This window comes from Carettochelys insculpta, chromosome 2, assembly GCF_033958435.1.
Source record: "Carettochelys insculpta isolate YL-2023 chromosome 2, ASM3395843v1, whole genome shotgun sequence".
Taxonomy (NCBI): Eukaryota; Metazoa; Chordata; order Testudines; family Carettochelyidae; genus Carettochelys; species Carettochelys insculpta.
The window spans coordinates 69,833,434-69,854,342 of record NC_134138.1 but is presented as its reverse complement, the minus strand read 5'-3'; the positions used below and the strand labels follow the sequence as shown (position 1 = coordinate 69,854,342).

General features: G+C 42.4%; 1 protein-coding gene across 3 annotated transcripts in view; it reads left to right on the top strand.

Annotated features, from left to right (window-relative positions):
* Positions 1 to 20,909, top strand: part of NKAIN3 (sodium/potassium transporting ATPase interacting 3) — a 568,457-nt gene that overhangs the window by 515,417 nt on the left and 32,131 nt on the right. For all 3 annotated transcript variants that reach the window (XM_074985759.1, XM_074985760.1, XM_074985758.1), the window contains exon 5: positions 1,148 to 1,208. In XM_074985759.1, coding sequence (XP_074841860.1) covers positions 1,148 to 1,208 — 61 coding nt within the window. The remainder of the gene's footprint in view (positions 1 to 1,147; positions 1,209 to 20,909) is intronic.

The following is a 20,909-nucleotide window of genomic DNA, read 5'->3' as shown; positions in this document are numbered from 1 at the left end:
AAATTCTCTAGATCATCTGGAAATGCTTCTCCTAATGCACCCCAATATTCTATTAACCTTCTTGGCTACAAGGGCACACTGTTGACTCATACCCAGCCTCTCATCACTGTAATCCCCAGGTCCTTTTCTGCTGCACTGCTACTTAGCCAGTTGGTCCCCATCCTGTAACAATGGTTGGGATTCTCTGTACTTCTCCTTGTTGAACCTCATCAAATTTCTTTTGGCCCAATCTCCAATTTGTCTAGGTGACTCTGGACCCTATCCCTACCCTCCAGTGTATCTACCTGACCCCCTGGCTGAGTGTTGTCTGGAAATTTGCTGAGGGTGCAACCCATCCCCTCATCTAGGTCATTAATAAAGATGAACGATGCAGACCCTAGAACCAATCCTTGGGGCACTCCACTTGAAACTACCCGGCAACCAGACACTGAGCCATTGACCCCTACCCATTGGGCCTGTCCATCAAGCCAGTTTAAGAATTCTTGAGCAAATGTAGCATAGAAAGACAGACATATGCACTCTAAAAGATATGTATAGCTGACTGTAACTTAGAGGCCTCCCTGATATATTATTTGCTGAAGTTGGTGAATTGTAACATGGCTGTTGCAATTAAATTGCATTGCAAAATTTCAAGTTTAGTTAAATTTGTATTGAGTGGTTTCACAAATGCAATAGGACATTTTGCACAACACTAAATGAAGCTGTGGTAAACCTAATTACTTTATTATGTATTTACTTAATATACTGTTAGCACAGTGTTCTTTCATTATGTGAATCAAATTCATAAGGGCCTCTTCATGCTATAATCTTCCTTGATAGTGTTCCTGCAAAAGAAAGTATGTGTGCTAAAGTGAATACTCCTAAAATTGCAGTTACTACTGAAAAATCATGGTTCATATTGCTCCAACCAGTATTATTTGTGCAACCATGTAGAATTATCAGTGGAGCTGCTTTAATTAAACAAAGTTCGAATAGTGGTTTGCCATAGCAAAGGCTTATACAAGGTATCTTTGTATGATCACGTGGTGAAGTCTGGTATTAAATTAAGAAAATGAAAGCAATTTTTGAAATGCAATAAGCTGAATTTATTGAGCATGTTTTACACATTTCCTAACTAACACATCATTATCCTCTTATTTTCATACAGTTGATTGGTTTTGTGTACGCCTGTTACGTGATCAGCGTTTTCATGGAAGAAGAGGACAGCTGTAAGTACTAACACACATCTGCTCATCTCTGGAGCTTCAGTGTCTGGGGTGAGACAGTCTTGCAATAGCCAACTGTGGAGAGAAAAAGAACAAAATTGGCAAAATGTAATCATAATTTGCACATAGAAAATTTTGTTTGTGCAAACATTCATATGATATTTGAATTATTGTGTGTCAAAACCACTTAGATAGATATTGTGACCTCGCATAACCACATTAAAGCCCTATTGCTCAAAGGTATGTGAGCAAGAGTGTCAACAACCAAGGTTTGGCGCATGTAAATACAGCTTGGATTGAAGCTCCTTTGAAGATGAGTCCTGAAAGCATTTAACCTTGGGTTTAAAAATAATCAGAGCATCTACTGTGAAGTTACTGGTAAACTACTGGACAAGTAACATTGTCAAAGAGTGATACCACTGTCATTACACTGCAGTGGACTCACACACAGGGTGCTGTTACAGCCAGTTAGATGTGAAACGCAGGTCTCACATTTTTAGTTTGCCTTTAACGAAAACAAGAAATAAGTAAAACTAAGTAGTTTACAAAATTAGGAAGGAGGGAAGGTACTATAAAATATGTACTGATTAAAAGCCAGTCAGGAGGTCTTCAAAAACCTGAATATGCACAAGACAGTCAGTCCAGCTGATGTGTATGCTGGCTTTAGGGTTCCCAAGCCTGACAGTCAACTTGTTACTCCCTGCCTCTAGTGGAAGCTGGATGTCAGCTCCCTAGTACCACACGTATTTCCACCACTCAAGCACTTTCCTCTGGACTTATACAAGCCCTTCCATTGCCTTGTACCCCATCCTGAGTCCCACTGAATTTTCTCCTGTGATATTTAAACCCTGACCCTAGATACTCACAGAAATTTCAGATCCTCTGCACTAAAAAGATAACCCAGTTTTATCTTAAAACCATGCACCTATATACCACACAGGAGTTGTGATCACTCAGATTAATGCAAAAGTAGGTTGTTTTTAAGAAAGAATAGAAATGTAACTAGAAACAGCAGAGGGGTGGAAGCAATGATTAGGATATAAAATAAAACAAAAGGTCAACCTAAGTTTGCAGTTCTCAGAAGTAGCCTTTCTTATCTAATATAGTAGATTTTGTCCCAAAGTTCACTCTTAGACACAATCCAAATGTCCCCATCTGTTAGGGACTTTTTCTGTGACTAGATTGAGAGTGCCTTTCATAACACTGTTACATTGGAAACAAGTCTCTTTTTCTCTTGTTGTAGGCAGTGTGAATCCCTGCTTTGTTCCAGAGTTTGTTTCCTAACTTTAAGTGGTTTTAATTTTCTGTCATTGATTTATGGTTTTGCACGGATTCTTTTCGGACATGGCAAGGGTGGTAGATAGAACCTTTCTTTACCTCTTCAGCTGACTCGGGAGCAGTGACAACTTCCTCTTTCAATATAAATATAGTCTTTCTTAAACGTTACTCCTACATACACCTCACAATCATTATGAGTCTTGACAAGTTACACGCTTTCTGTAGATATCTTATATGTTGTTTTTTATGGATAAATGTCCTGTAAAACATGTTGTGTGTAGTAACTTTGTCAAGTCTGACATGAAAGCTTTCCGCAAACAACCACACAGTTCCTTGCTAATGAGTCTCTGAGCCACAGCACCTTTAAAAATGCATTTTTAAAGATATTATAGGAAATAGCAAACAAACTTTTGGTGTACCATACAACTACCTTAGTTACTTTTAAAAGCCTTAGGCCGTGTCTACACTAGCCAAAAACTTCAAAATGGCCATGCAAATGGCCATTTCGAAGTTTACTAATGAAGCACTGAAATACATATTCAGCACCTCATTAGTATGCGGGCGGCCGCGGCACTTCAAAATTGACGCGGCTCGCCACCACACGGCTCATCCAGACGGGGTTCCTTTTCAAAAGGACCCCAGCTACTTCGATATTCCTATGAGCAGATAGGAATAAGGGGACTTCGAAGTAGCTGGGGTCCTTTCGAAAAGGAGCCCTGTCTGGACGAGCTGCGCGGCGGTGAGCCACGTCAATTTCGAAGTGCCACGGCCACCTGCATGCTAATGAGGCACTGAATATGTATTTCAGCGCTTCATTAGTAATCTTCGAAATGGCCATTTGCATGGCCATTTCGAAGTTTTTGGCTAGTGTAGACGTAGCATTAGAGAGCCATAATAATACTGGAAGAGTGAATAAAAACAAATGTGATTCCAGCCTTTTAAAAAAGGGAAAGAAGTGTGGTCCTGGCCCTTACTTTTTCATACACAAATACTTACAGAGTCTAACTTCTCCATTTGGGAAAATGTAATAAATGTCAAGAGGAAAATCACTACACAGCTAGAAGGTAAGCAGAAAACAACAAGCATTCTAGAAAGACTAAATCGAGAAAAAAGTCATTGTTTTCTGCAAAGAACTACATGAAATTCATTTGGATTTGGAGAAAATGCCTCACAAAATCTTACTGAAAACTGTAATTCAGGTTGACTGATGGAAACAGCCATGTTTTGCATGAAAATAGTGTGACTGAACTACAAAGAAAATTTTGTTCATCATTTAAATGGTAATATATTTCATTGAAGGGAATGTGTAACACACATGGTAAACATGGGTTAGCATCTTCTTTTAGATTCTGGAAGAGAGGGGAAATAGCAGTACTAAGTTAGGAAGAAATACAAACATCAGTGAGACAGATATAAATCTGAGAGACAAGAAGAATTAGAAACATGGACAGAGAATAACATAGCAGGTTAAAATATGAAAGCTGGGAGCAATAACCTGAAACACATTATTTGAATGTTAAGCAGAACCCTAAATAGCTCTAATTCTGAAAGGCATCTAGGGGCAGTAATGGTCAGCAAATTAGTCATGAGTGTGCAGTGCAGTATGAAAGTAAAAAAGCCATTGTGTTTTGAGATGCATAAACAGAGTCCTTGCTTAATGGATCACTTGGGAATGGGAGCTGGGAGATAATAATTGTCCTTATATATATATATATATATAGAGAGAGAGAGAGAGAGAGAGAGAGAGAGAGAGAGAGAGAGCGCTGTGGTAGGATTGCGCCTGGAACATTACATTCAGATCTAGTATCTCATTACCAGAAACATAGCAACAAATCTCACAGACTAGAAACATCAAATGATTAGGGCTTGTAGATGCACAGGTTAGAAGGGAAGTGCCATCAGCTATTTTATTAATAAGATGCTTTGCACACTTGCACCTTTGAAGACCAGTTCTTTACTTTTTAACTAAGTAGTTTGCTGTTGTCAATGTTGTTCAGTCCTAAGTAATATTCATAATAGTGTCCTTCATATGGCAGATGTTTTAGTACTGTGCATAAAAAAATACAGTTGTCTCTCACCAGAAAATAGAACATGCTGTTGGAAAATGTAATTACCTAATAAAAAGGCTGTATCATTTGTATTCGGCATCTGACAACAGGTTTATAGTCAAGTGCATTAGGCATGAGCTTCACAAAACTCACTGACATCAGCAAAATTAGAATTTAACTCTGGGCTGTCCTTGCAAGCTGCAGAGCGTTCAGTGGTGTGTTACATCAATTCCCATTCCCATAATGGAAAGGTGAAGGCGTCATGGTTTCAGGGTAACTGTGCCTGTACACTCCTTTGTGGTCTCTCACAGACATCTACTTAAAGATTTTCACCTCCCAGTTACCACCCATTTTGGGTGGAAACCTACATCTCTCCATCCCTCCTGGCCAGGGGTTTTTAAGGCTGCACAGTTCCTTGCCCATACTGTGATATCGCCAACAGTCTAGACTGCCTGAAAGGCCAGCACCTGTGCTCTGTTTTCTCTCTGAAAGCTCTGAATTATGTAATTGCCAATACAGGTTGAACTTCTCTAGTCCAGCACTTTCTTGTCCAGCAACATCTGCAGTCCAGTATGATTTTAGTTAGCTGGACAACCACTTATCACAGGTGTGCCTGAGTTTCCCGTGGTCCCATAAAATTTGTTTAGCGCCACCAGTCCTGGCTCTCAGTGTTCTGTGTTGTTATTTAGCTGTAATTTACCCCAAACATCTCCTAAGAGCCCAGTAAGCAGTGGAAGCATTGATAATGCTGCTAGATGATATTGACCTCCCGTGGTCTGGCAAATTCTCTTGTTCAGCTCCAATCAGGTCCGGAGGGTGCTGGACTAGAAGTTCAATTTATAATTGCAAGTCACCACACTGCTCTTTCTGAGGAAGGACATTTATTTTCAAGGTGCAAGCATTGCATAGAAAACAACAAAACACTAAAAGAACCTGAATTCATGCTAAAAAGCTCACCCGAGGTCATCCCAACTGTAATCTCAGGGTCTGGTAGGTGTCAGTCCTTCAAAATCTCAATGGTTATACGTTTACACATGTCTTAGATTCAGACCCAAGCTGAGCAGCGCAGCCATTTTTATAAGGCTTGGATCAGTTTCTAAGAAAAGGTAATCAGTGGCTAGTCACCTGATTCTCAGGGATAAGTTCAAAATGTTGTTGCGTAATCAGCAGTAGGAAATCTGCATTAATCCTTCCCTAGATATCCCCCTGGAAATCCTCTGAACACTTTTTATCCCCAGAAATTCTATTCTTGTCTAGCACATTTTCAATATAGTCCTTTACAGACATGAAAATCCCAGGTCTCACCTCTGTCACATTTCGCACCACCACCACCCACATGCCCAAAAGACGATACGTACAGTCCCAGCCCAGGACAATACATGGACCATTAGTTAATATACCAAACCCCAACAATATTTAATTGAATGAGATTTTCCAAGCATCTGTCAGGACACTGCCATATCTATCATAGAGGCCACTCAGTGCTTTGCAGGCTCAGACCCTAACACGTACTTAGTTAGTGGACAAAATACAGCATGTGATACAGAACACAAAAGCAGCCAGATCCACGTTTTCTAGAACTTAGGGGGGTCATGTACCTGAGGACAGTTTTACTTGTCTTCACTGTATATCAGTGGCAACCAATTTCTTGTTGTTGCATGCAAATACTAACTTTATATATCCAACAAAAATTTAGCTGTTCACCCTCAACTGGAATTGGAATGCTGTGGCTTTTTCACTTGTTCAGGTATAAATTTCCAAAATTCTGTTGGGCATAAACTAAAATTTCTCTAGATTGTCTCAACCACCAGAACTGCATCACAGATTTTCTTTCTCTAATGTACTTTACAACACTAAAGGCTAAACTCTTACAGTGTTTGACACAACAGTGATTTCATGACAGTTTCTTTTCTTTTTGTCTGGAACCAGGCTACTACTTAGAAGTGAAAAGGAATTTTAAACAAAGTGAATAAAAAGTCATGAAGCATAGTTTAAGTTTAAAGATTTGGATTAGTTCCTATTTTTGTTCAATCACTTCCCCATCACTAGAAGTTCTTCAGTTAGGGACTGTTCTTCTGTTATTCTCATTTATTTTCTGTCAGCATTTGTTGATGTAGATCATAGAAGGAACCCCCAAGATGGAGAATAACAGGTCTTTTTTTCCAGCTGCTGTCATTGGTTTGTTGGATAATTTTTACTTTAAAAAGTGTCATTGTTTTCCAAGGATGTCTTTCAAATTTCAAAACCTTCCTGTAATCATCCCTGATTAAACTCTAGTAGGAATATAGAGACTGTTAGAATTTCTTCCTCTTCACGTTTGCCTTATCCTGTCAGTCAGAGCCTGTGGCACTTTTTCTTCATCCACAAGCATTCTTATCATGTGCATCTTCCAAGCTGATGCCAGCCTTGTTCTGTACTCTGCTGTACATCGGTCCCTCAAACCACCAATTTGAAGGTCTTCCTCATGGTCTTTGTCCTGTGACTTCTAGCTCTTGTACTCTCTAACCACATATAATCGCAGCTAGTACTTCCCGGGCTGTTCTATGATGGGAGACTGCTTGCATCATGACTCATACTATTTCACTAGGTAGCTTATTAGCTTTCATTTTACCAGTATCCACCTAAGCAGTCTCATTTTGGCAGTATACAATAATTGTTTTCTCTTCCTTATTGGCCTGCGCTTCAACCCACACATCATAGATAGTCTAATCATGGTCTCGTACTCTTTTGCTCTATTTGTCATGTTCTTATCACAGAAAATTTACATCACTTTTCTTCAGTTGCATCAAGTGCTCTTCTTGCAACTCCTAACACTCTCAGTCTGCATTCCTATTATGGCTCAACAGTGCCCTGACGTATTTGAATTATTGCACATTATTACACAGAGTTTAACTCCATCTCATCTAACATCTCCTTGTCCCTTTCAGTGAAGGAGAACATGTGTCTCCATTTTTCTCAACTGATTCATCGAATCATAGAAGATTAGATTTGGAAGAGACTAATGTCATCTGATCCAACTCCTCCCCCTGCCCCCCCGACCAACTCAAAGCAGAACCAACCCCAACAAAATCATTCCAGTCACTGCTTTCTCAAGCCTCATCTTAAAAACCTAAGGATGGAGATTCCACTATCTCCCTAGGCAACCAGTTCCAGTGCTTCACCATGCTCCTAGTAAAACAGTTTTCCTATTATCCAACCTAGATCTCCCTCATTGCAATTTGAGACCTCTGCTTCTTGTTCTGTCATGTGCCATCACTGAGAATAGCCTGGCTATATCCTCTTTGGACCCCCCCCCGCCCTTTCAGGTATTGAAGGCTGCTGTCAAAACCCCCTCATTCTTCTCTTCTGAAGATTAAATCAGCCCAGTTCCCTCAGCATCTCCTCGTGAGTCTTGTGCTCCAGCCCCCTAATCACTTTCATTGCCCTCTGCTGGACTCTCTCAGATTTGTGCACTTAGTGAGGAGTCCAAAACTGGACCCACTGCTCCAGATGGGGCCTCATCAGTGCTGAATAGAAGTGAATAATCACTTTCCTCAATTTGTTGGCAATACTCCAGCTAATGGGAGCTGTTAGCCTTCTCGGCAGCAAGGGCTTCTCATCTACTGTAATCCCCAGTCCTTTTCTGCACAACTGCTGCCTAGCCACAAAGATAACTAGCCGATTGTCCTACTTTCTCAGTGTGAAACTAGGGGGTTCTGCCCACTGCACCAAACTCCTTGTGTTTCCTCCCTGTATCCCACTTCCTCACTTATCTCAGGGTTTAGGTCATCACCACCCCGGATAACCTAGTTGAAAGCCCTCCTCACTAGGCTAGCAAACCTGCCTGTGAAGATGTTCTTCCCTTTTTTTGTTAGGTGGATCCTGGGGGGACAGTCAGTGGCTTGGGGTCTATTCCTGCCCCTCTCTCTATCCTACCCATGCTCATTCCTTCTGGATCTTTAGTAGCTCCCAGTGGAGCTGATTACTGTTTGCTGTCGGTGAAAAATGTCAAACGAGAGACTTTATCTCAGGCCTGCCAGGCAGGTTTATTGAAAAGGAATTCTATCATCAGTAAAGGATTACGTGAAGCTCACAGCTTCTAGGGTAGACTCAGAAGTACATGATAAACTACATTGGCATAAACAAGCCTCTCTTTCACAAACGCACACACACACAGTTCCTGTGCTGGCCCCACACAGTGCCTGTCTGTCACATAGGGACGGTACATACTAATCTATAGATGACTCCTCTTCTCCTTGTCTCCTCTCCTCTGGGGCTGGTCTGTTCCACTGACGCAAGGCCTTGGTTGGCTTGAAAGCCTTCAGAGTCACAGCTCCATAATCCACATACCGGAATGTCACTGACTTCTTCAGGTGCTCGGATTAATTGCCACCAGCAGGTAACATAATGCATTTGATTTTCTATTTATATGCTATGTTTTCCCAACCCCCCAAAGGAATCACATGCCTTAAATGCCCGCCCACCTGGCATGTTATTTCCTAGTTAGTATTTTTGGAAAGGGCTAGGAGAGAGAGTACCCAAAATCAGCCCACTTTTGCACACTCATCAATCATTCACTCTGGTTTTATGGGACATGCTGCTGTTATGTTATAATGACCAAGTCAGCTTGTGCTCCAGGCTGGAACTTCACTTATATGGTATTTGCTTTTGTGTGGGACCATAGTTACTGACCAGTAAGTCCAGTATTGATTGTACATGCAGTCCAGTCCACAGTTCTTGCCAGTTTGACTCATTAAATTTACTTCAGTCCATTTCTGCTCAGAGGGGGCCTGGTCCCAGAATCTTCTGCCATTCAGCAATGTTTAAGTCATGTCAAGTCACACTGACGTGATTTATTCAGTATGGTCACACCCATTTGGCAGCATGGCAACAGATCCCATCTTTTCCTAGCCGTCCTTTTTTCTGGAACAACATCCTAAGGTCAAAGAATCCAAAGCCCCCTCTTCAACACCACCTGTACAACCACTCATTTACTGCCACAATTCAATGATCCCTACCTGGGCCATTTGCTTCAACAAGGCGAATGGATGAGAACACAACTTGTACCTCAAACTCCTTTATCCTCCTTCCCAGAGCCATATAGTCTGATGTAATCCACTCAAGGTCATTCTTGGTAATATCTTTGGTGCCTACATGGAGATGAAGGAAGAGGGAGCAGTACGATGGCTTGCTCAGCCTTGGCATACACTGTGTCATATCCTGAATTCCTATGCAAAAAGACTGAAAATGGTTCTTGACCTCTATCTGCACTAGGAATGCAAGAGTTCACCTCTTTCTTCCTTTGGAGGTCACATGCTGCCAGTTTTCCTCTCCACTCTGCACTGCCCTCTCTGATTCTGCATCATGCTACACCTGTAGTACCAAACACCGACTTCTGTCATCCATATGTAACCCCAGAGGCACTGAGAGCATGTACTATAGAGAGTGAAGTCTCTGCTCTACAGCTTTGGCTGAAAGCCATTAGTTCATGTGGTGGAGCATGCAGCTTTAGCCCTTAAGGTACCAGGTTCAATTCCTCCTGCTGCTGACTGGGTCTATTGGCCTTGTGCACATTCATCAGCTGTTTTGTTCTAATGTAGCCTTCCATCATTCTAAGTCCTTATCAGGCAATGCATCATAGTAATGGCATCCCCTCTGGCCAAATGCAGTACAGGCCTGGAGCTCACATAGCCTAGCAGTGCTGTCAGTCTCTTCCTGGTGCCCAGGAGTTTAAAAATACTTTCTTTGCTCCCAGGTCTAGGAGGTGGTTAGTAGGGGGACACAGGCCCTCCCACTCCACTGGGTTTCTGTACTGGGCCCTTGAGCTTGATAAATAGCCTTGATGAGGGTTCTTCAACTCTGACAGTGACCTGAGATCCTTCCTAGCTTCCCCTGGAGCTCTGCAGGCTCTCCAGTCTGTTGGTCAGTTCATCTCCTTCTGGGATGTTGTCTTGGGGGAACTCTTTAGCAGCTTGGTGGAAGGACCTCCTTTCTCCAGCCTTCTCATTGCTCTGGTGTCCTCCCCACCCATCTACTTCTCAGCCCTTTTCTCCTCCCAGTACCTATGAGGCTGCCAGTCAGCAGTGGCCAATGGTGCTTGTGTTAAACCTTTGATTACTGGGCTAGCATGGAGTATAGACACTCCATAACAGGCTCCACTTTGGAATTCCAAAGGAAATTACAACAACTGCTGAAGGAACTCCCTGCTGCTACTCAGGACCTCATTACCTCAGACACACCATCTGAGCCGCAGCCTGGATTATTCTATTTACTTCCCAAAATCCACAAACCTGGAAACCCTGGATGCCCTATCATTTCAGGTATTGGCATCCTTACCACCGGATTATCCAGTTACGTGGACTCCCTCCTCAAACTCTATGCAACCAACGCTCCCAGCTATATCCGAGATACCACCGACTTCCTGAGGAAATTACAAAACATTGGAAAAGTTCCTGATAATGCCATCCTTGTCACAATGGATGTAGAGACTCTGTACACTAATATTCCACATAAAGACGGATTACAAGCAATCAGGAACACCATCCCTGATGCCACAACAGCCAATCTGGTGTCTGACCTCTGTTACTTTGTTCTCACACACAATCATTTCCGTTTTGGGGACAATTTATACCTCCAGATTAGTGGAACCGCTATGGGCACCCGCATGGCCCCACAATACGCTAATATATTTATGGCTGACCTGGAACAACGATTCCTCAGCTCTCGTCCCCTATTACCACTCCTCTACTTAAGATACATCGATGACATCTTTATGATTTGGACCCATGGTACAGAGGCTCTAGAAGAATTCCACAGAGACTTTAACAATCTACACCCCACCATCAACTTATGCCTCGATTACAACGCGCAAGAGATACATTTCCTGGACACTACAGTACTAATCAAGGATGGCCTGATCAGTACCACACTGTACCGCAAACCTACTGATTGCTGTACTTGTCTACACCCTTCTAGTTTCCATCCTGCACACATGACTAGATCCATTGTTTACAGTCAAGCTCTTAGGTATAATCGCATTTGCTCTGATCCAACTGACAGAGACCAAAAACTACAAGAACTTTACCAAATATTCATAAACCTGAATTACCCACCAGGAGAAGTAAAAAAACAAATCGACAGGGCCAGACGCATACCCAGAAACCAGCTACTCCAAGATCGGCCCAAAAAAGCCAAGAACAGAACACCACTGGTCATCACCTACAGCCCCCAACTCAGACCACTGCAACGAATTATTAAAGACCTACAACCTATTCTTAATCAGGATGCTACACTCCAGAAGGCCCTGGGTGACATGCCTGTTCTCTCCTACAGACAACCTCCCAACCTCATGAGGATCCTTACTAACAGCCAAAGTCTATACCCCAGGAACACCAGTCCTGGAACCTTTCCCTGCAACAAAGCCCGCTGCCAGCTTTGTCCACATATCTTCTCTGGAAATACCATCACTGGACCTAACCAGGTTACTCACAGAATCACAGGCACTTTCTCATGCTCCTCTACTAACATCATATATGCCATCATGTGCCAACAATGCCCAGATGCTTTGTATATTGGACAGACTTCTAACTCCCTTAGACAAAGGGTCAACGGGCACAAAACAGACATCAGAACACTTCAGATCCACAAACCAGTTAGTCAACATTTTAATGGAATGGGCCATTCTGTCAACGACCTCAAGGTATGTGTGTTACTGAAAAGACATTATCGCTCCTCTGTTGAAAGAGAATCGGAGGAATTGACATTTATATTCAAATTCGGAACATTAACACATGGTTTGAATCGCGATGGGAACTTCCTTGGTCACTATAGGGGCTTGTCTGCATACTTAACTCAATCTAAACTCTTGATCTTCCCCTGCACCCCTCCACTCTCTCTGATTTGCTCACCTTGATTATCTTTTTCTGATTTGTCCTCCTTGCTTACTGTTTTTGGTTCTCTGTGTCTTAAATATTGAGTCTGTTCTGGTCTGGCTATGGTCTGAAGAAGTGGGTCTGTCCCACGAAAGCTCACCTAATAAACTATTTTGCTAGTCTTTAAAGTGTTACTTGACTGCTTTTTTTTTTTCCAGCTTGTGTTTGCCTTCCTGGCACACCGTGATCCAATTAGTGCAAAGCAAAGTTCATAGACCTGCAGTGTCAAGGTGTCCATTACAGTCACACACAGGAATGGGCTCAAGGCTGATCTTTGATGCAGGACTACATTGACAGTGAATGACTCATTGTAGCTGCAGCTGCTTCTCACTACAGTTGGGTTACCCTCAGATATACGCCTGCTAATCTAAATATATGCATATGGCAAATGGAGAGACTGCAGGCCTCACTATGTCAATTCACTAAGAACTGTCATAAGCCTGCTCTAAGTCCATAAAAACTAAATACTATTGCTTACATTTTTCCTTATATCTCTGCAATATCCAAGGTGCAAAACTGCATCCATTAATGACCTCCCTGGCACAAACCCAGATTGGTTTTTATTTACTTGCTGCTCCATTTCCTCAGAGTCTTTTCTCAAGATTCTTCCCAGCTATTTCATTGTGTGACTTATTAACCCTCCCTGATATTCATGGATTTCAGCCCTTTCCATTTTGTCTCGTGTAGTCAGGCAAACTACACTACCCTTTGGTTCAGTATCTCAGCTATTTCTGTTGATTTTCCTGTCACGTTCCTGCATTCACCAAAGCCAGACATAGTTCTTGGGCTCGTTTCTTTAGCTTTTGCCGCTTTCCAGAGCTATCTTGTGAAGCAGCTGTCACTTTGTGTCCAAGGATACCATAGCACTGTACGTATATACGCCTTGAGGATGAAGGCCCATAGAGTATGTGTGATTGGCACAACATTTGCAAGGTGGCTGACCATACCTGATGTTCCCTAGATCAGATGTCCTTCTCCTAGGTGGATGGCCTGTCCTGGTTAACAAGGCCCATCTGGTCCAAGAATATTGTTACAATTTATATGGCATAAGAAAGGACCAAGATAAGTGCAGCTACTTGGTGTAGTCCACCCTGATTAATGGGACTACCAAATATGCAAAACTAGCAAGCCAGCCAGCTCAAAGCAGTAGTGGATTGGGAATATTCTAATCTCTCCAGACACTGAGCCTTTGTTAAATTAGAAAGATGATGCAGTGTGAATTTTACTAGGTTACCACAGGTTAATAAAAAGTCATGCCTTCCAAAGCGTGTACATAGCCTCTGGGAAAGGTTGTTCTGTGGGTTTACATGAAAGGGAATGCTCATCACTCGTGGTGCCTAGTAGACAGGAAGGGCTGTGGCAAGTTGTTTCCCTCTCTGACAATCCCCCTTTTCCACTGCAATTCTCTCTTGAGAGTTTATTACTCCTTTTGTGACTCAGCCCTCCAGCCATGTCACATATTGCAGTCCACCCCTTCTGCAGTACACAAAAGTGCAATACCATTGAAGTCTTTTGATGCCTGCAAGGGTTCAGGGCCTTCTCCATAGATCAAGGATGTGGGTTTTTTACCCGTGAGCATTCAGTGTCTTCACCAACTGGATTCTTTGCCAAAGGAATGACTTCTGTTGTTGTCTTCTCTTTTGGAGGCTCCAATCCATAGCCCAAGAGTGGAGAAGCTAAGTTTTGTACCTTGCGATGCTAAGCAGCTGCCTTCTGGGGTCTCTTCCTCTTCAATGTCCCCTTTTTCCTTCATGGAGTAAATTAAACAACCAAAAATAAAATTTCTGATCTTCAGAAACAGTCACCAATCTCTCCTTGACAGGCTTTGTCAAGTCTGTGTTGTCAAGTCTCAGGCAATAAGAACTCTATCTTAGTTGCTCTGCCTCCAGCTTTTGCAAGGTTTGCGAGTGTGGCAGGGCAGGGGCCCTAAGCTGCTCCTTAATTCTCCAGGACAATGAGTGTATATCGCATCACAATCTGAAACAGAACTAGAGATAAGAAACTTTTCCTTCACCAGTTACAACCATTTCTAATAAATTAGATTTTAACACAAATCACAGAGTATTAAAGGTTTGGAGAGCTATGGAATGCATAAGGTTGGCCAGCTCCTTGCCAAAGCTTTTCTAACTTATTTAGAAATCAAAATCAACCTACCCTCCCATGGTACCAATATCTTCAAGATAGACATTTTGTTTCTCACCTTTCTTTAAAAAATGTTTAATATATGGAAGTCTGGCTTTTATTGTATCAATGGCTTCTGGTCAATAAGGAAACAAGTAACAACAAAAGATAGCTAGGCTATATCAATTTTAGCAGACAACTCTTCTAACAAAAAAATGCCCACATTTCAAATGGTAGTGGAAGGATTTGGAGAGCCCAGTTACCCAAGAGGAATGGCCTTTAAGATGAAAAAGAGGCCCTGGATACTTAAATTGTTGTGTGTTAAAAGAAAGTGTCTTTAAGGTACTTGGTCAATGGCACCTTGCACCATTCTAATTAAAATATAAATATATTGATATAGAGTGAACAGGATAAATGTTGGAAAAATTGCAATGAGAAAGGTGATTTAAAACATTTTAATATATATGCGTAGCCTCTCTCCTCTCTTTTTGGAATCTTCCGCTGATGTATTATATTCAAGATTTGACCAGAAAATAAGTCCTGAACAAGGGGCGCACAAAATGGCAGGCATGTCCGCTTGGGAGATGTGAAATTTTGTAAAGGGGGTGCCGCGTGATCAGGCTGCCCTTCCTCCGCAGCCTCCATTACCTTCCCCACAGCCACACTGCCCCTATTATGCTGAGCTCTGCTGAGAGCTCTCTCCTGGTCTTTTCTTTTCCCCCCAAGGCAGCAGCTCACTCTGGGTGTCTCTCCCCAGGGGAGGGTATGGCCTTGCTGCAGGAGAGCAGCTTGATTAATGACCTCCTGTGGGGAAGTGAGCAGCCGCAGCTGAGTGTTCAGAAGAACTTGCCTATAGCCTGCACGTAGCATGCCCCATTCCTTACAAAAGGCTTTATAAGTCATGTTCACACTTAATTCCTCAAGGCACCCTGGGCTGGGCTTGCTTCAAAGCTTCTGAGAGTTTGATATAAAGAGAGAGGAACATATGTTGTTAAAAATGTCATTGCTGCTGAGAATCCCTCACAGTAAAAAGCAGAGTAAGTTACAAAACTAGCACAACTACTATCAACCTCTTCCTGTTTAGTGCCAGGGTCAGAGAAATGATCCTGTGGGTCCAATCGATAAAAAAAGAAAATTTATAACATTTTTGTTGGTCTGTCTTCCTTGAGTGAACTAAAAATAAAAACCAAACTTTTCAAAAGAAAAAGTGGCATTCAGAAAGCTGATTTATCCACTTCCTCCCCTCTTGTCCCCACGGACTTCACCACCACCATTACTGAGGGAGCGCAGGTCATCACTTCCGGGAGACTACCGCCCACTTCCATACCATCTGGAGGGCCTTGCTAATTGCAGGAACAAGAATTGGAGCCTGATGTGAAAAGTTTGCTCACCCCTGTCCTATCTGCGATTGAGACTCTCCCTGATTAAATATTCTCTGTATCATTCTGTGCGCAAAGTTGTGCCTAGTTCTTGGACTGAAACCAGTCAGCCAGGCTTAAACATTAATAACTGCTTACTATTTCATGGATAAGCACTGCTTAAATGGATTTTGGGGCTGGCACTTCAGCCAATGAGCAACCTTCTGAAGGGTAAGAAATGCTTGAGGAAACATTTATTTCCAGGTATTGCTCCTCTTACTTGTGTTTCACACTGTAGTTAACTTTTACTTCAAAGGAAGATGATTGCAGGTCAACGCAAATGAAGAGGAAGACATGTAAAAGGAGTACTGCTGTAGTGGGGTTAATACCGCCCATCATTCACCCTAACGAAAAAGTCAGTTTATATCTCGTCCTTTCACTTTTTTTATTTCTTCCATTGTAGATCTATCAATTTACATGAGGCTTTTAGAGATGCTAAAAGATGTGAAATCTGTAATCATAAAAACCTGCCACTATCCTGTTTATAAATCATTTTCTCTGAAAAAATGAACTGAGAAGGTTGTTACCAGCTTGTCAGAGGTACTGAATGTTTTTAATAAAATGGAGTCTGAAAGCAAAGCAAAATACATTTTTAAAATCATGATTAACCTTTATAAATACTTTCTAGAGTTTCTTAGTGGAACAACCAATAACATTTTATTGCCACCAAATACTAGGTTGTAAATCTAACATTTGCATATCTCTAAAAGGGATAGTTCTGAACTATAGGTGCACCTACTGAGATGGAAGTGGGAGTTCAGCTGTAAGTAAATTAAATGAGTCAGGAAAAGGAAGTGAAGTAGGAGGAATAGATTTGCCACAAAAGTTCAAATCTCTTCTGCATCTGAGCAGAATTACAGGAAGTCTCCACGGTCCAAGAGACAAAGATGTTATCTAGTCAGCCAGACCACAAAACCAAAATTAATAACCAAGTCGAACATTTTTATGCCTATGTCCTCTATATCAAGGCTGTTGTCAGAGCAAACACATTCTGAGAGCTGAATTTGCTGATTTTTTTTTCTATCATAAGGCTCTTTTTAATGGAAAAGTTCCATTATACTGTAATATCTAGTACAGAACCTGCCAGGTGGCATTGCTAGACAAGTATATTAATTAACACGTTATACATTATCACCCACACTAAGAAAACTATAACATTGTAGTCTGTGAAATACCACGTTTCATTTATGCACACCATTGAACATCTGTTGAGAACAGTCAAATGAGCAAGAGAGGTTTATTTCCTGACATTGTTTAATATACACAGTTATACAGTACGTGATAAAAAGCCCTGTGAACCCACTCCCTTCGGAGGGATGCAATAAAGAAGTGGCAATGAATTCCCAAGGACTTGGCAACATTTAGCAGTAGACAGAATTCTGTTAACATTGTACTGTTGCTCAGGGGCCACCTCATGAATTTTTCACCTGGAACACACACAACCGACTTCCACATGTCCAGCTGCCACCCTCCCCCTGGCTGGTTTCCCCATGTGTGCACATGCTGCAGCACCCGTACTTGTAGCAGGTCTTGAGGTTGTTGCTGAGCAAGGTCTACAAGCGGAGCAGAAGGAATGTGGACATCTGGAAGAAGAGCAAAGCTGGATAGGACCCTGGGGGGTGGGGAGTTCTGGGGTAGGAGCCAGCCCTGTGGAGGAGCAGTATAGGTCACCCCACTACCCATTTAGGATTGGTCCCTCAGCCCCTCCATTATGATGGCAGTGCAGTGGCAAGACCAAAATTCACCCTTGTGCAAGGGGTCACAGCACTGCTCTGGGGGTGCAGCAGGGCCAAACCTGGGTGAAATTTCTGTCTATGTGTACCAGTTTTCAATGTCACTCACTTATCTGTGGCCCCACCATGATGCAAGGGCCCCAGGGACAAGCCTGAGTGGGCAGTGGGGTGGGCAGTGCTGCTTATGCTTATTTCTGCCGTGGTGCCAGCTGCTGCCAGGCCTTACCCAGTTCTTGGCAGGGTGAGCCCTGAGCACCTCAGCCAACCTTGCGTATGGCTGGAGGCATTGGATGGAATTCAGCCTTCAGGTCATGGGACAAAAAAACCCTTTATCAGTAAGTCAAATCACCCAGAAGTAGCAGTCAGTCACTTACACATTGGGATGCTGTGTTACTTACACACTGGAAGCACACTGCGATTCTGCTACCACCATCCGCTCCTGGACCAGTCATTTCACAGCTGTCCCTATCTTTGCTATCCACTCACTATGTATAACTTTCTGTTGTCGTTCCTTATGCATATGTATTAACCTCTAAATTGCCTATTAACTCACTTTCTCTGTCAGTGCAGTGCAGGTTTTGTGCTTGCTCAGATCAGTCTTTTCTGGTTGTGTGCTGACTTCTACCTACAGCATGCCCTGCAAACAGAATTACTTTGCCATTTCTTACACTATGCCATTCTACTTGGGCTAAGTAAAACTAAGCAGGCTCTGCAAATCCAGGGCATATTTTCGCTCATAGCTCTCCCTATCATGAAGCTATAGAATTCTTTCTAAGGCCTCATCTACACTAGGGATCAAAGTGAATCCCAGATATGCAATTGTAGCCACGCCATTTAGCTAGAATTGTCATATCACAATCGACTTTCTTCCCTGGTGTAGATTGGGGCTCTTCGAGTTCGTGTCAATGTCCCTTACTCTGTGCATCAACATGGATTACCAGGGTCGATGGCCAAGCCCAGAGAGATTGATTTTGCCACATCTTCACACATGCAGCAAAATTGATCCTCAGAAGATCAATCACAGCATGCCAATGTCCCTGATTAGTATGGATATACCCTAAGTTTTTGTCAAGTCCTGTCTTCATAGACATCTCTGCTTTTCCTCAAATGCTTAATTAACACATAAACCTGTCAAATTAAAACAATTTACATACATATTAATATGACTTGCACAGTTACAGAGCTCCTTGCTATCATGCAGAGCCATAGATGTCCCTCGATATTGTACGCTAACTCCCACCACAGAACATTTCCCCAGTGTGTCTTTATTGTTTTCAATACTTCAACTGTCCTGTTTTCAAACCAGCAAATGTTCTGGGCACCTGGTCATGAAGCGTACATCTACACTAACCAGGAGATCAACCTGGTTAGGATCGATCTTCCAGGGTTTGATTTCACACACCTAGTGGGGAACACATGAAATCAAACTATCAGACAATGACCGTCGATTGCTGTGTTCCTCATTTGCGCAAGGAATCAGGGAAGTCGACGGGAGAGTTTCTCCAATTGACCTCCCTCAGTGAGGATAGCCAGATAAGTTGATTATAGATATGTCAGTTCTAGCTATGCAATTGCCGTAGCTGAAATTGCATATCTGTGATCAACTTTAAGTACACCCATGCATCTGATGAAGTGAGTCTTTGCCCATGAAAGCTTATGCTCCAAAATATCTGTTAGTCTATAAGGTGCCACAGGACTTCTTCTTGTTCTTGAAGATACAGACTAACACAGCGACCTCTCTGATATTTAAGCACTAGTGTAGACCTTCCCTGAAGTTTGCTCCTTAAAATGTGATGATAGTATGACTCAGTTCAACTATACCACAGTGTCTAGTGTGTAGTGTCTATGCAGTAATATAGTACTTGTCAAGCTGTGGGTTGGGACCCTAACATGGATCACCACCCCATTTTAATGGGGTCAGCTGTGCTGGCTTGGACTTGTGGAAGCCCAACGCCAAAGCTGACGTTTGAGCCTCACTTCCTGAGACCAAAGCCTGGGGGTTTAAGTCCTGCATGTTGGGCTTCAGGTTGCAGGCCCACCAGTTGGGGTAAAAGCCCCTGGAGTTCAGTTACCCCCCTCCACTACTGCCCATGTCATTGGGGCTTGGGCAGGTTCAGGCTTCAGTGCCCTTTCCTGGGGTTGTGTAGTAATTTTTATTGTCAGTGTGGGGTTGTGGTTCTATGAAGTTTGAGAATCCCTGCGCTAATGAGAGGCACATCAGCTGACACATAGGGGATCTGATATTGGGAAACTGAATAAATTCTTTTCCTCTATTCAGGTCACCTGCCTGGGACTAAGCAAAACATTGCAATGATAATAAAGTTTGTGTGCCATATTGAAAATGTCTGGCCTGCAAAGTTACACCTGTTTGCCTCTCCAGCCTTTGAACCTTGCCTTGAGCTTACCCTCATTGCCTTAATGGCACTGTTCCATATTGGTTTTCATCATCCAAGGTAAACTCACATGCCAGCAATGCACTTTGCAGTGCATTACGATGGCATAACCAGCTACCACTTGGAACAGCATAAGTATCTGTAGCTTTCTAGGCTCCCCTTCCACTCCCCTATTCTTGCTAGTATCTGAAGATGGGTGACAAATCCTTTTAACATGCAGCTCACCTTGGTTTGTTCCAATGTCCCTATGAAATGGGTACTATTTTGCTAAATGCCTGATTAAGCCTTCAGGCAACAGTCACCACTCGTACTGTAGAAGGGATCCGCATCTCATTGAAGTCACATCTTTTCTCAGTAGAATAAACATTTGAGTAGTAACTAGACCCTGCACCAATCTATCACAAGCTATACAGTTATTTGAAATCCACTCATATGCCATCACACCAGTTGGAAGACTTCATATGCTTAAATCCTTTTGAAATGGAGTCCTGAAGAGTGACATTTTATTAGAAGAGGTTTTTCACCATAAATCAAAATAATTAATATAGTGGCATTGTATGGGGATGATCAAGAAGAAGAAGGCTGACTGTCTGTCTGCTGTAGTAACAAAGAGGAAGCCGTGCTGGTCTATACACTATCCAAACAAAAAGCAGTTAAGTAGCACTTTAAAGACTAGAAAAATGGTTTATTAGGTGATGAGCTTTTGTGGGACAGACCCACTTCTTCAGACCATAGCCAGACCAGAACAGACTCAATATTTAAGGCACAGAGAACCAAAAACAGTAAGCAAGGAGGACAAATCA